Source organism: Centropristis striata, chromosome 24 (genome assembly GCF_030273125.1).
Source record: "Centropristis striata isolate RG_2023a ecotype Rhode Island chromosome 24, C.striata_1.0, whole genome shotgun sequence".
Taxonomy (NCBI): Eukaryota; Metazoa; Chordata; class Actinopteri; order Perciformes; family Serranidae; genus Centropristis; species Centropristis striata.
In genome coordinates, this window is record NC_081540.1 from 20,456,021 (window position 1) to 20,472,812 (window position 16,792).

Sequence of the window (16,792 nt, forward strand, 5' to 3'; positions counted from 1 at the left end):
TGGGGTGTTCTAAAACTTTTGACCGGTAGTGTATATTCTTGAATGTATCATCACTTTTACTGAACCTGCTTCTGATTGTGATAATTGAAATTGAGTGTGAAAATCGTGGCACCACTAAAGATCACACCAGTCAGCTCTAGCCTCTTTAAACATGGTTTGGTCCTTTTTGATGTGCGTATAGGTAACTGAGAGTAAACTGGAGTTGGAGAAAAGTTTGAAGTTGTCCAGGAAACTGCGTAAGGAGCTGAACGGGCTGACGGAGTGGCTCGCCACCACCGACGCTGAGCTGACCAGGCGCTCCGCGGTGGACGGGATGCCCAGCGACCTGGAGGCTGAGGTGGCCTGGGCACAGGTACGACACACACAGAAAGATACCAAACATCACAAGCAGCACAGCCTTTGATTTCAGTCAGTACGTTTACATGACACTTGAAAAAAATGAATAATTGCCTTAATCTGACTATAACTGGACAACTGAAGTGCATATAAACGTGTTGGAGTTCTCCAACTCCGAGTAAGACACCCAAATAATACGACTGGGATTAGGATTTAGCCGGCATGTATGACAAGACAACGTATGTGCACATGTTCCCATGCTCCACCACCACGTTCCCGTCAGTTATTCGATTTTCTCAGTTGCATTTAAACTGTCAAGTCAAGTCAAGTCAAGTATAGTTTATTTGTCCCAACTTGGGCAATTTGTTTGCAGTCTAGGTGTATAAAATACATAAAAAACAATACATTCCAACACACATACATACAACAGATCACAGACTCATTATATATATATATCTAAAGATAAAACAACAAAACAATAGTGCAACAGAAGGCAATTCCAGGTGGTACAAGAACAGAAGTCCTGTTAGATGGCAAAATCGATTTTTAAACTTAGCTCGATTAAACTGTGCATGTAAACGCACTGACTGAGACGATGCATGACATGGGAATATAATATAATAACTGTCTATATCATTTCAAGTCATTAGAACAGAAAGTTGCATGTCGTCTGCATAAAGGTGTAAGCAAAGGAGCACGGCTCAAAATCCTGATTACTCATAGATGATATTATTTATATGGCAATTAATTGAAAGCCAGCAGACAGTAAGCTGAATGTATGCGCCAACAGTCTGCAATATCTCTTTCAGACATATAATAATATAATAAAATATAGTATAAGTTTGAACTTAGCTATCAAGTCCTATAGAAGCATACAAACAGAAACATAGCCATGCTTAAAAAAAGATTAACGTAATTGTCTTTCAACTTTTTTAAGCATAGCTCGATTAAACTGTGCATGTAAACGCACTGACTGAGACAATGCATGACATGGGAATATAATATAATAACTGTCTATATCATTTCAAGTCATTAGAACAGAAAGTTGCATGTCGTCTGCATAAAGGTGGAAGCAAAGGAGCAGGGCTCAAAATCCTGATTACTTAAAAATGATATTATTTATATTGCAATTAATTGAAAGCCAGCAGACAGTAAGCTGAATGTATGCGCCAACAGTCTGCAATATCTCTTTCAGACATATAATAATATCATAAAATATAGTATAAGTTTATAAGCTATCAAGTCCTATAGAAGCATACAAACAGAAACATAGCCATGCTTAAAAAAAGATTAACGTAATTGTCTTTCAACTCTCCTCCTCCGCACTTTTCTTCATCAGTCGATCCATGCAGAGACAGAAAGGCGTCAACCACAGCTGCAGGCCGTGGCGGACCTGGCGGAGGCCCTCAAGGAGGTGCTGAGGGGCCACGGGGGCCTGGTGGACGACAAAGTCAGCCTGCTGCGCTGCAACTGGATCGCAGTCACATCCAGGGCAGAAGAATGGCTCAACCTGCTGTTGGTGAGAGGAAGAGAGAAAATAGAGCTTTTATTTTTGAATTTTTTCTGCATCTAAAATTACACCAGACTCTATAAATAACCCATTAGAAGTGTCACTGTTTGAAAAGCCTCTCTCTCTCTCTCTCCTGTCTCTGCAGGACTACCAGCGGCAGATGCAAAAGTTGGATGGAGAGATAAAGGAAGTGAACGGATGGATTGACGGAGCAGAGAAAAAGATGAACGAGATGGACAGCCAGGGACCCAACGACGCTGTGCTGAAGGTTGTAATGTCTGTCTTATATATGTGTATTGTGTCTAATCTATGGGTTATATATTTCTTAATGTTTTTTTGCATAGATTTTCTGATTTGAGGCAGGCAGTTATCCTGTTATTATTAGCTGCAGGAGAGAGTGAAAATCAATGACACATAACTTTTGGCATTTTAGGCGAACACATTTAAAAAGCACACTGCAAAAAAAGAAAAGTTGGGTGACCTCAAAATTTAAAGGCAACAGACTTCGATAAAATTTTAAGTTGGACAATTAAACTAAATATTTTAAGTTTTGTTTTTGAGTTTGCTCAACTCTGAATTTCTCTGCCACGATTGTAATGCCGCTATGAATGTCAGCTAATGTTGTGACCACAATTTTGAGTTAGCATTGATACGCTAATGGCTACTCAAGCAGCGCCGCTAGCATCAGTTAGCCGCTAGCATCAGTCAGCCACTAGCATCAGTTAGCTTTCACTAATGACCAAATTTCACAACAAAGAAATAAGAGTTATCAGAACTATTGTCCCTTGTTGTGAACCCCAACTTAAAGATATAAGTAACAACAACTCACCAACTTGTTTTTCGAGCAGACAACTGGCTTCCTTTGTTGTGCTAACTTACATTATTGCCCTAAATGTCAGTAATTTATATTTCCACGTTTTACCAACTTAAATCACTGTTTTAGGCCAAAAAATACAAGTCGGCTTTTTTGCAGTGCAAGATCTGTTTTTGAAATTCTCTGTAGATCTACAAACATATTAACACATCACAAACACCAAAAATCACTGGTGCCAAGTTTATCTTTTTTGTCTTGCCCTAAACAGTCGAAACAAGTCTTGTTGGTTGGCTGCAGCCTTAGGAAAGACAGTTTTTCTCGCTAACTGCGTGTCTTTACGTCTTGCAGGTGTTGCGTGCGGAGTTGGAGATGACGAAGGGTAAGATGGAGGAGGTGAGGGCTCTGGCCCAGGAGCTCATGTCCACCAGGGGGGAGAACTGCCAGGCCCAGGTGGGCCCCAAAGTGGAGCAGCTCAACCACAGATTTGACACCATTGCCCAGCGCATCGCCTCCGGACAGGTACAAAAATCAACTATTATAAAATGATTCTTACACAGTAACAGTCTTATAAGATTTAATTAACATGTACGTTTTTGTTTGTCATCTTTTCCTGTAAACACTTTGGAGTTAAATACTATAATTTAGTGTTATAACTTCTTCCATAAATTTACTTCAAGCTCTCAATAAATAGAATCCAAACTCTCCCTAAATTAAGTGCAAAGTCTCATTAAATTGACTCTCTTGCTAAATGTACTTTAAACCCTCATTTAACAGACTTCAAACTCTCACACTAAATTTACTTCAAACTCCCACTAAATCTGCTTCAACCTCTCCGAATAAATTTACTTCTTCTTGGCCATTAATGCTCCTTCTTCTTCTCCTGTGTCTGTTCGCCTGTGTGTCTTTGCTTTGTGTGTGTGTGTGTGTGTGTGTGTGTGTGTGTGTGTGTGTGTGTGTGTGTGTGTGTGTGTGTGTGTGTGTGTGTGTCAGACGGCAGCCTCAGCCATAGAGCTGGAGCAGTACCACAGTGAAGCACAGATCTGGCTGGAGCTCCTGGAGGAGGAAGTCAAACAGGGGGAAAACCTCAAGGAGGAGGACTTCCAGGAGGACAAGGTCTCACACTCAAAGACACACAGGGAAAAATATTTTTTTTCTGTTATTTTACATGCGCACGTCTAAACAATGTGTGTGTTGTGTAGGATTGTGAGGAAGGTGCAGTGAAGGAGTTACTGTTGAAAGGAGAGAATCTCCAGAAGAGAGTCCCGGATCAGGACAAGAGAGAGCAGATCAGACTGAAGCACAACCAGCTCAACAGCAAGTACAACGCCGTCAAGGTAACAACACAGGATCTGAACGAAACATACAAGACAAATAACAACCGATTTGATCATCAACAGACCACTGAATGGAAGTATTGAATCACCACTTATCATCCCATCAGTATGGGCCAGTAGGAGCCTACTTTCTAGTCGGTACAGCAGGTTGTTATCAGCTCATTGAACTGGCTGCTTATTAATGTATCATTTGGCGTCTAGTGCCCAGAGTAATGATGTAAAACATGAAGGCGGACGTGATGTTAAGGAGCGTGGAAGCAAGCTCACAGCAACTGCAGCTTAACCACTGCTAATTCATGTTAGCATTAGCGTTAGCATTAACTGGGATGTTCATTTTGGCTAGCAAAAAACAAAACAAAATATATGTTAGTTACCTCAGAAAACTGAACAGCAACTCCTTGGAGTGTCTGTTAGTCCAACCAAACGCTGAACAAGAGATTTCATTTTTAGTGAAAATACAGTGAAAGGGTCAAAGTTATGAGACCAAACCGGTAAACATCCTCCTTAAATTACCGTCAATCAAAGGTAGCCCCGCCCCAAATCATACGATTCTTTATCTTCTATTTTCTTCTAAATTGGGCCATTATTTGAACTGTTAACATCAAATTGTCTTGAAGAAGATTTTTTAGTAGCGATTGAGACCATAGTGTTGACCAAAAAAAATCAATTCTGAGTTAATAAATCGAGTGAGAAGTTTTCTCATTTTGCATTGAAATGAATGGACAGAAATGTTTTTGCAGCCGCCGTCAGCACCCCCTGCTGGAATTTTGGGTAGAATGCAGCTTAAGGCACTTCCTGGTTTGCCTCCCTGCTCAGACCAGGAGGTTGCCGCCTGGTTTAGATTAAGAATTTGCTGATTTTGTGTCATATCACCACTCATTGTGATGAAATGTAATGTGTGTGTGTGTGTGTGTGTGTGTGTGTAGGACCTTCGTGTGGTCAGGAACAGGAAGGCCTTGGCCATCGCTCCCCAGTGGTACCAGTACAGAAGGAAGTCACATGACCTGCTGGCTTGGCTGGACGACATCCAACGCAGCGTGGACCAGCTGCCTGACCCCCCCGAAGGAGAGAGGGTCAAGGTGATAACACACACACATTAATGCACACACACACACATATAAATATATATATATATATATATACTTAGGCATATATAATTATATGCATAGACAATAATATCTATAATGTCTTTGCCTTTCTGTCATGAGTTCAACCTGCTTTTTATCTCTGTCTTCGTCATCATCCAGCTCTTCATCTCACTCTGTCTGTCTCACCCTCCTGTGTTTAATCTTTTCTTCATTTTCCTGGGACATGTAAACAGTGGAAGAGGTTTCTTACCTCTCCCTCTCCCCCGCTTTTAAACAAAGGCTTGGTGTCAAGGCTTGTGCAATTATTCACTTGGGAAGAGGATCTTTCCACGACATCTTCCTCATATCTATTAAAAATAATGCAGATCAATTATTGCCCCCAGTATAATTATTATTTATTAAAATTTATAGAAGCTGATGCCTGTGCACTTTGTTTTACTGTATGTACCACTGAGTTCCACCACTCCACAGTGCTGTGGGGGGAAAAAAGTAAATTATTGGTCAAGATGAAAGCAAAAATGGAAATAGCATTTATTATCTGTCTAAATAGCAATTAGTACATGGTTTATAACACACTGTGGTGGAAGTATAAGTAGATTAACCTGAACCCCTGAAAAAGTATGTTTATCATAGAAAGAAACTGTAAAAATAGGCATTGCTGTCAAAGTATTTAATTTTCTCATTGTCCTTGAACGCATCATTTATGACAAATCCTTCTGTTAGAAAATGTAACCAACAAGAAGCTTTAAATTGTGATGTTTCTTCAAATTTACCTTATTAAAACTTCACAAAAATAGTGACAAATATTTACTGAAAATCAGACAGAATTGCAGGCTGTTTACACAGATCAGAGAGGAGAGGTCAGGACAGGCTGTAAGTAGAGGTTATAAGAACGTAAATAGATCAGTTTTTATAGTATGTTTAGCAAAACCTTTCCTCCATTTTATTCCCATTTTTAAAAAAAAAACATTAATCAAAGAAACTCTTCTTTTTCTTTTATGATAATTTATGGCCTTGTAGCTATGTCATCCTGCAAAAAAAGACCTTTTTATATTGCAGTGAATAGAAGGCCACAGTGAGTAAAATGTGAAAGAAGCAAAAAAAAAAAAAAACATGAGGTTGTTCTTGGGGTTCAGAGGGTTAAGGACTATTTTTAAATGTGCATACTGATGCAGAACCTTTGAGCTGAACGTGTCCATGTGGAAGAGTTTTGATGGAGAAAGCCTGGACTCCACCTGTTTTCTGCCCCCACCCTGACTCTGTGTGTGTGTCTTTTACTTTCAGATGATCAAAATGACATTTCGCTAAGCAGACGTCTGACATCAGCCTCACCTATCATTGCCGCAACTGAGAATGCTCTCTATCTGTCTGTCTTTCTGTCTCTCCGTGCTTCTTTTCACCCTCACACTCTCCGCTTCACACACTGTACTCATTTAAAAAGCCAGTGATTGTACTCCTTCTCAATGTAAATAAAGTCTGAAGGCAGCGTGTGCCTCCTAATTCTAGCACCACGTCTTATTTGATATGGATCGTTGAAATGGAGATACATACAGTATAATATTAACATACAACACACTTAAAAACATGATATTTTGTCCCTTTTATTAATGTGTTGTGTCTTTGTTGGAGTGAGTAAATGAATGTTTTATTATTTTATTATGTATTAATTGTCAGTGTGTGTGTGTGTGTGTGTGTGTGTGTTATTCAACATCCACATGCCTCTCTGTGCTCCCTCCCCCCTTCCCCCCCCCCCCGGGGACTCAGCCAATAGCAAGTGACCTCCTGGTTGATTTTGTCCAATAGGAAATTGGCTCAGAGTTCGACAAGAAGAAGGAGGAGCTTAACGAGGTGCAGGGCTTAGCCAATCAGCTCTCAGAAGCTGGAGCCGCCAATCTAGTGGAGCCCCGCCAACTCCAGCTCAACACACGCTGGGTTGAGGTGGAGGGCAAGTTCATTCCCTTCAAAAGACAATGTGTGAGTTTCAGTAAGCACGACTTCTATATCTACAGTACTAACAGAGAATACTGTACTAATCAGATCAAATACTAATACTATCTATGAGGTCGAAACATTTAAAAGACCATCCAAGTCAGTAGTTCTCAACCTTTTTGAGTCGCGACCCCCAATTTAACATGCATGTTGTCCGCGACCCCCGCTCACTGAACAGAATTTCACACGCACAGTTCAGATCACCCAAAAAAGAAACAAAATGACTAAAAAAAGGAAACAAAATGACCAAAAAAGACACAAAATGACCAAAAAAGAAACAAAATGACCAAAAAAAGGAAACAAAATGACCAAAAAAGACACAAATTGACCACAAAATGATCAAAAAAAGACACAAAATGACCAAAAAAGACACAAAATGACCAAAAAAAGACACAAAATGACCAAAAAAGACACAAATTGACCCAAAAAAGACACAAAATGACCCAAAAAAGAAACAAAATGACCAAAAAAAGACACAAAATGACTAAAAAAAGACACAAAATGACCAAAAAAGGAAACAAAATGACCAAAAAAGATACAAATCGACCACAAAATGATCAAAAAAAGACACAAATTGACCAAAAAAGACACAAAATGACCAAAAAGACTAAAACACATTAACACATGAACACTTTAACACAGTGGAGACAGAGCTGACTTCCAAAATGATTTGGCGACCCCCAGAAATCATCTCGCGACCCCAACTGGGGTCCCGACCCCAAGGTTGAGAATAGCTGATCTAGGTAGGTATAACAGTTGATTTCAACATTTATTTCTACTAACTATTATGCAAACTGCAGTTGGTTTGACATTTCTTTTTACAATAAGTTGAAATAACCCCCATTCTAAAGAAGTTTGGACGCCGTGAAAAATAAAATAAAATCACACAGAAGTGTATCCGTTTGAATGTTATTCTGTTAAAACCCACCAGTACAGGTAGGTTTTGCTGTAGAGGAAGAGTTAGGATAAGGCCAAATAAAAAGTTTGAGCCAAAACTTATAACTAATAGCTTAAATGCATAGCATGCTAGCTAGTGCTAGCATTAGCTGATGATGTAGCATCATTCTGGCTCCCGATCAGTCCTGCACATGTACTGTGTACAAAAAAACAATATGGCGACAACAAAAATACCAAAGTCCAGGCTTATAAGTCCACAAAGCAATTGGTGACTACGTTCATTATTATTATTATACAGTCTGTGATTTTCAGGTTAGCATAAGATTAGCTAATTATCACATTCTGTTTACATATTTACAGCCAAACTCTTTTGGAATTGGGGGTTGTACAATTCTAAATCCTCACAAATAGTGCAAGTTTGACTTAAAATACATATTAAATCTCACAATTTAAGCAATAACGAACATGGTTTTATCAACCATTATCTCTTAATTTCCTGTACAATTTACTTCTGATTTAAGTGAAAAGGGGAATTCTTCTCTAAACAGTAACCTACATGTTTTATGTTATAGTTGGTGTTAATCTGTATTATTGTAGCAAACCACACAAAAAGACCCAAACCAACAATGTGTCTCTTTATTCCGTACTCAATACCTCTCAGCCCCAAGCCCATTGCTTCCTACTGAGAACATAAATCAAATATATAGTCATTTTCTAAAGCAGCTGCACACTGTAGTTACAACAAATCTTTCTTAAAGCTGAAGAAAAGTACCTAAAGTACATTTGTTGGGCACTATAAGCAGATTCATCTACATTTGATGCTCATGTGAGTATTTGGGGCTGAGGAGAATAAAATATACCAGACCAGTAGATACATTAATTGTTGGTTTTGGTCTTTTCAAGATTTGTTGAGAATAGGATGAAGTATCAGACATTATCCAACTTATCTATTTAAGAAAAAATGACGCTCTAACCATAACCTGCCCCCAGTTAGCTTAAAAATATAGGAGATTGTAAGTTGCTTTTTTTGTTTTTCTTTGCTGCATTCTCATTTACATGTCTTATGTGTACATGTGACACATGTTCACATGACTGAATCTCATTGGTTGCTCTGTTTGGCTCTGTGTCACCGCATGCCCCCCCTCCCTCCAACCCCCTGGCAACCAATCACATTACACGATCACAGTTCCCTGATCTGCCAATCACTGAAGATGTATGTATCCTGGCAACCAATCACAGGAATCAGCCACGTACACTCACACACCACATGGTATAAACTTGGACTAGATACACATTTGAACTGTCAGATTTCAGACTTTCTTTAGGTGCACTGAGAGGAAATATAAGCACATATTTAGTAATATCTTTGTTTATTAACAGACCGAAGACTGAACAAACTCCGCTCATGCAGTTTAGGCACTTAGGGCTTTGCTTAGGACTCTTTTTGAAGTGAATTGATGCACTTACTTGTTCTATAGCAACAGAACATACACTGTAAAAAAATGTCTGTAGATTTTAAGGTGAAAAACTGCTAAACCATGACAGTAAAAGACCGTAAAATGATGAATGGGTTAATTCAGTTTCAGTTACAAGGAAACACCGTAAATGTATATATCAGCCAAAACAGTATTTTTTACATTTTTAATTTTTTTTTAAATACATTACTACACTGTAAAAAACGCTGGCACCTCATTTGTAGCATACTATGTTTTGTAATATATATACAAGCCATCATTTTTGCATTTATTTTTTGTAAAAATACTTTTTCTCACTGTTAAATGTGCTAAACACCATATCTCTAACAGAAATATACTGTAATATGTATCAGTAAAAATCTTTAATTTATGCAGCATTTATAAAGTATTTTCATGTCAATCATATGGCAGAACAGCGTTTCTTTTGATAGAAAAACTTTTTTTTTTTTTTTACGGTAAAATATGGAATAAAATGGCAATCTTAAACGGGAAATCAACAGTGCTAATATCATTTTACCGTAATATTACATAAGTTGCACTGTATTTATTACGGTAAAGTTCTGGCAACCACAGCTGCTGTTTTTTTACCATATTTTTTTTTACAGTGTATGTAACATATATGTTCTTTTTATCCTGTATGTCACGAAACTGTTAAATATGAGATTTTAGATTTTTGTGCCATTGAGCAAATCACTCAATCCCTACCAACTCCAGGAGTGTTGTTGAAGCTGACCTCTGACCTCTGTGTAGTGGTACATTTCCCCACAAACTGTGATATTGCTGTATTTTAACCAGCATATGGAAACCTAGCTATTTCTTTTATAGATGTCATATAATCTCTCGTTTTAAATCTTTCATGTGGGTTGTACAAAAATGGAAAAACTTAAAAGAATAGCCTAAAAGAAAGATGAACCATTGTGAACTATGATATTTAGGACTGTTGAAAAAGTGCACTAAAGTGCCCTCTAGATGGGTGGAAACAAGACAAAGTGCCTTATTGGCTGCCCTTTACACGTGCAAAAAATGAATGGGTGCCCCTTCATATAAAAAATTATGATGAGAGAAAAAGAATCCCAGTGAAGAAAATGATCTGCAGTGATTACAAAAATGTCACAGTAGGATATCAATAAAGATTCTATAATACAGTATCACCAAACTGTAAAAAATGTTTGGTTTTTGCTCTCATTTAGCTCTCAAAGTGCACAAAATTGATGCATTTTACTTAAAATGTACACATTTTATCCCGTGGGGGCGTGCCTCCGACCCCCCTAGATGGTTTGTTTCGATGGTTTTAATTGTCAGTACCATATCAATAATTACTTTGATCTGGATCTCCTTTTAACTTAATGCTAATTGCAATCAAGGATGATGACTATTTCATCATACATGATGCATCAGAGCTTTTTGTGCGTTGGTGGGGCCCATGTTGTGCAGAATGTGCCCTTTTTATTTTTTCGCTAGTGACTATAAAGAATGAGAAGTCGCTCTTATGTCGGGGAGGTCAACAAAAAAAAAAAAAACTTAGACTTTCACCCAGGAGACGGGGGTTTGTGTCCCACATGAAAATAAAAGTGGACGATGTTATTTAAAGTAATTTGTATCACATTTACATGTGACCAACGTAACTATGTCACTTTGGATAGTGACGTGGTCCTTGTAACAGCTTTATGTGCATTCATTTTACACTGTGAAAAATGTTTGTAGAAATGACAGTAAAACACTGTCAAATTACATTAGAAATAGGGTGTAAAATTGAAAATTGTATATCACCATAGTAGACACTTTTAATGACCGTAAATCAAAGAATAGCACAAAACTGTAGGAAACACACAGTTTTGCTGTAAAAAATAACATTTTCATGTAAAGTTAATGGAGAACTACCATGATGTGTGAATGAATGACACAATCACCCTAAAAATAATGGGAATATTCAGTCTAGATGACAGTTTTTGCTGATATTTACATTTAAATTTATAGTTGAAGTTACAGAAAAACTGTCAAATTACCTCAGAAATAGGGCGTAGAATTTAAAATTATATACCACCATAGTCAGACACTTAATTACTGTAAATAAAACAATAGTAACTTTTACTGTCATAAACTGTGGGAAACACAAAGTTTTGCTGTAAAAAACATTTCATATAAAATTAGTGGAGAAATACAATGATGTAAAAATTACACAATTATCCTAAAAATAACAGGTTTATTCAGTCTAAATTACAGATATTTACATTTAAATTTACAGTAGAAAACCCACTAACTGTCATTTTTACAGTGAAGTTCTGGCAACCACAGCTGCCGGTATTTTACCGTAAATTAAACAGATTATTTTTACAGTGTACTTTAATTTATAATGGCTAAACAGGAACTTTTTGGACCTTACAGAAGTGGTTTTGTAGCATAATCATAATAAAACTGCAGGCTTTCAGCTTGTCATACTGGTTTTGTTTTCAGAGAGCGACCATTTAATGGGCTGATAACAACCTTCTCTACCTGCCAGATGGTGGTGCAGGGCCCCACATGTTCTTTCCTATGAAAATGATAACCAGTGATAATGGCAATTTAATACAGTGATAACAACCTGGTCTCACAGAAATCCGTGAAATAGCCACGGATTTCGCTTAACTCAAAATCCGTGGAATAGCCACGGAATCGCTCAAATTTCCGTGAAACTGACACAGATTTTGCTACAATGCAAGTTAATGCCAGTCATATCCTGTGGCTATTCCATGGATATTTGTTCCTATTGGTTTGTTCCAAGTCACGTGACTTTCAAGGTCCCGGCGGTCAGAACAAAAAACATGGCGGACAGTTCTCTCATTTTTAGTGAAAAATCAATATTTTGACTTAGTTTCTGCATAAAAATGGATTTTGATCACATTTGTAGCGAGAAATATATGTTTTATTTTCTAAATATTCACTCAGTGAATGTACATAATCACTTTGTATGTTGGAATAGCCACGGGATATGACTGGCATTAACTTGCATCGTAGCGAAATCCGTGTCAGTTTCACGGAAATTTTAGCGAATCCGTGGCTATTTCACGGATTTCTGTGAGATCATGTTGGTGATAACATTTGAAACGTGTGTAAACGTCCACCTTGTTGCACTCCTCAACGCACTTAGATGCCCCAAAATAGGGCCCTTAGTCATGTTCATCTCCTCTCAGTGCCCTAGCAGCAGTGAATCACTGTGACATGCAGCATACTATAAAGTCAGACGCTGCAGTATCACTGCCTATCCTCATACAATTAAATGGTTTTGATGAAGACAAATACAATACAGATGTGTATTCAGTCCAAGTGGCCTAGAAGAAAGACAAGAGTAGACCAGATCATGAGAGTTGGAGCTACTTCGAGATTCAGTTTTTTCACGATTTAAAACTTTTGGCCTCACTAAACACACAAATTCATGCCTTGAATTTATTAAACCAACTTTGTATCTAGAAGAGTGGCAACATCGGGCAGATAATAATAAGAAAATAATTCTCCATGCTGGGAGTCTACACTGTAAAAAATGTTGGTAGAAATTACAGTAAAACACTGTCAAATTGCATCAGAAATAAGGTGTAAAATTTTTAATTGTATATTACCGTAGTAGACACTTAATCACTGTAAATCAAGGAATAGTACACAACTTAAACTGTAAAAATATTTTTAAAATGTATGGAAAATTTTGGAGAAATACCATAATGTCACAAAGACACAGTTACCCTGAAAAAAAAACAGGATTATTCAGTCTAAATAATGGTGAAGTTCTGGCAACCACAGCTGCCGGTATTTTACTGTAAATTAAACAGACTTTTTTTTTTTACAGTGTAGACAAGAATTAAATAACCTTGGGTCAGTCTCATTTCCACATAGTAAGAGGCTATTTTATTGTTTTATTACCTACTCTCTCATGATCTCGATCTGTTCTGCTGTCATGTCTCAGCAACACACACAGAAATTCCAAACACATGCACACAATGTCAAAAACGTTCCAAATGAAAAAAAATAAATGTGTAGGTAGGTGTGTGTGTGTGTGTGTGTGTGTGTGTGTGTGTGGGCTGTTATTATGAAATGATTAATCAGATGAGTCTGTCACACTGGGTTTAATCGATTTGTTGCAAAAAAAATCTTTTTAATAATAATAAAAAGATTAAAGATTTTTTTTTTATTATTTAATTACGTGTACAATATTTCTTTAAAGGCTTTAAATGTTCAATACATATTTGCTATTTAAACAGCACTCACCCATATGTACATTGTAAAATATGTTGATCATTGTAATAATTTCCCTCCTTTATCTTCAATTTAAGAGAGAATGGAATTAACCACCTTCTTAGTTCTGTGTAAAAAAGTTATAGCCCTGTTTATTTCCAACTTCTACCCCTGTGTTTACCCAAGTTTTTAATATACCACAGGTGCCAGAAGTATTACTTAACTTACTTACTTACTTACTTACTTACTTACTTTCTTACTAACTTACTTACTTACTTACTTTCTTACTTACTTACTTTCTTTCTTACTTACTTACTTTCTTACTTTCTTACTTACTTACTTACTAACTTACTTACTTACTTACTTACTTACTTACTTATTTACTTACTTACTTTCTTACTTACTTACTGACTGACTGACTGACTTACTTACTTTCTTACTTACTTACTTTCTTACTTTCTTACTTACTTACTTACTTACTTACTAACTTACTTTCTTTCTTACTTACTTACTTACTTACTTACTTATTTACTTACTTACTTACTTACTTACTTACTTACTTACTTACTTTCTTTCTTTCTTTCTTTCTTACTTACTTACTTACTTACTTTCTTACTTTCTTACTTACTTACTTACTTACTTACTAACTTTCTTTCTTACTTACTTACTTACTTACTTTCTTACTTACTTACTTACTTACTTACTTACTTACTTACTTACTTTCTTACTTACTTACTTACTTACTTACTTACTAACTTACTTTCTTTCTTACTTACTTACTTACTTTCTTTCTTACTTACTTACTTACTTACTTACTTACTTACTTTCTTACTTACTTACTTACTTACTTACTTACTTACTTACTTACTTACTTACTTTCTTACTTACTTACTTACTTACTGACTTACTGACTTACTTACTTTCTTACTTACTTACTTTCTTACTTTCTCACTGACTGACTTACTTACTTTCTTACTTACTTACTTTCTTACTTTCTTACTTACTTACTTACTTACTTGACTATGTAAAGAAAGAAGTTTTGAAAAAAGGAGGAAGAAAGTACTGTGGCCGTGAGAGCTCACAGTGCTGCAACTTGAGAAAACGCATGCAAATACATGAAAAACAAGCAAATTAAGAAAACATCTTCGTCAATTTGACAACCCAATCGCAGCATTTAGAAAAAAGCGCTGCAAAGATCACAACACAACAGAAGTGTTTCCAGAGGACACTTAAAAGTGATGCACACATCTGGACATGCATGTGATATTATCAAGATATTTTAAGATAATTATAATTTCACGTTATAATGTAAAATATAACGTTAGCCCACTAGCCCATATCAATCACATTGCAGTTAAACAAATCAAACAAATGAATGATACATGTTTTAGTCGGTCTCTCTCAACGGCACTGAGTTGGTCTTGGTCTTGCTAGCCGGCTAATGTTAGCATGCTATTGATTGGCAGCTAACGTTAACATGCTATCAATCGGCTGTTAACGTTAGCACGCTATGATCGTTATAACGATATTATATTATAACAATATAACGTTATAACGTGAAATTATAATTATTTTGAAATAACGTGATAATATCAAGCGTGTCCAGACATGTGCATCACTTTTAAGTGTCCTCTGGAAACATTTCTGTTGAGGTCTTTGCAGCGCGTTTTCTAAATACTGGAAACTGGAACTGGATCCATTCCGGTTGTAGCACCTTTGGAGCATTCTCAACAAAAATAAATGTATACACCTGAATCTCAAAAGTTTGCAGCTGGAACCAAAAAAATAGCAAGTTTTTCCTCGAGCTAAAGTGGGAAGTATGAACAGTAAAAGTACTCAACATGCAGCAGTTTATTATTATTAAATGTTACGTTCATCAGTCATTCATCAATCATAATTGTTAATGCATGTAATACATGTAATATGTAATATAATACATGTAATATAATACATGTAAATGCCATTTAAAGGAATAGTTTAACATTTTATTAAAATGATTCACGTCTTTGCAGAGACTGTAGCGCAAATAAATGTTCATGGTATCGTTCTTCCTTTTGCACTCAGCAAAATGTTGAGATAGTTCTTTAATCGCTGCGCCATTACAGGACACATTTGACCCCATTAAACCCAGTATGACAGAGCTCCTTGTGTGCAGCAGGAACAATGCTAATACATAGTCGGCAGGGAAACTGGGACATTCAACACTCCAGCTTTCCATTTCACTTCATCAAACACAAACCTGTCAAAAGTTGGATTAATCACTATACTGCTCTGCAAAAGGGAGTTAAAGGTGCTCTCCACCAATTCAGCCGATTCGTTCATTATTGAATGGGCGTTTGTCCCAGTTTATCGTCCCATAAGTATGATGAGCTACTACCTTCTAGTAGGTACAGCAGGTAATTATCAGCTAACTGAACGGGCTGCTGTATTCATATTTATTGTTTGCTGACACCCCCTAATGACTGTAGTAATAGAAAGGGAAATGTAACAAAACAGCAATTGGCCATTGAATGGGCTAATAACCAAACAACCTACTAGCAGGTAGAGTAGGCTCTGACTCGCCCATACTTCTGAGATGATAAACACCTAAAATATTCAGTCAAAGTCAAATATGACATGTCACAAGTAGTTTTATTGAAACTGTTTATTTAAGTGAACATAAATACAGGAGTAGCTTTTAAAAAAATCAAAACTCCATAAAGTGCACATTTAAATACAAAAATATCTTAAATAAAAATAGCCTATGAATTAAAATAGGCCAATCTTTTTCTGAAATAAATATATTTATATGAGAAAAGAATAACAAACATTACAAAAGAGCTAAATATGATAAACCCTAGTAAAGGCAGAATTCATATATAAAGAAAGAAAAAAAATTGAACTATATCGATATATGCGATATGGTCTAATTCCATATCACATTTTAAAATATAACGATATATCGCCCAGCCCTATCAGTTAGACATTACAGTCACACAAACCGAGACCTGACCTGTTATTGCCAGTAGCAATCATTACCTTTCCTACTACTGATCATAATAATTTGGGTTAATTAAAAAAATGTCATATAACAGGAGAAGCAATTAGTGAGTTGACAGAAGCTAAACTATGAGGTGAAATGAACAAAGCCCAGAGTTGATGTCCCA

The 16,792-nt window shown here is 36.6% G+C and overlaps 1 protein-coding gene across 2 annotated transcripts in view; it reads left to right on the forward strand.

The window, feature by feature from the left end:
* Positions 1 to 16,792, forward strand: part of dmd (dystrophin) — a 432,308-nt gene that overhangs the window by 301,556 nt on the left and 113,960 nt on the right. For both annotated transcript variants that reach the window (XM_059327929.1, XM_059327930.1), the window contains exons 38-45: positions 182 to 352; positions 1,676 to 1,855; positions 1,992 to 2,114; positions 3,009 to 3,179; positions 3,651 to 3,773; positions 3,860 to 3,994; positions 4,921 to 5,073; positions 6,886 to 7,056. In XM_059327929.1, coding sequence (XP_059183912.1) covers positions 182 to 352; positions 1,676 to 1,855; positions 1,992 to 2,114; positions 3,009 to 3,179; positions 3,651 to 3,773; positions 3,860 to 3,994; positions 4,921 to 5,073; positions 6,886 to 7,056 — 1,227 coding nt within the window. The remainder of the gene's footprint in view (positions 1 to 181; positions 353 to 1,675; positions 1,856 to 1,991; positions 2,115 to 3,008; positions 3,180 to 3,650; positions 3,774 to 3,859; positions 3,995 to 4,920; positions 5,074 to 6,885; positions 7,057 to 16,792) is intronic.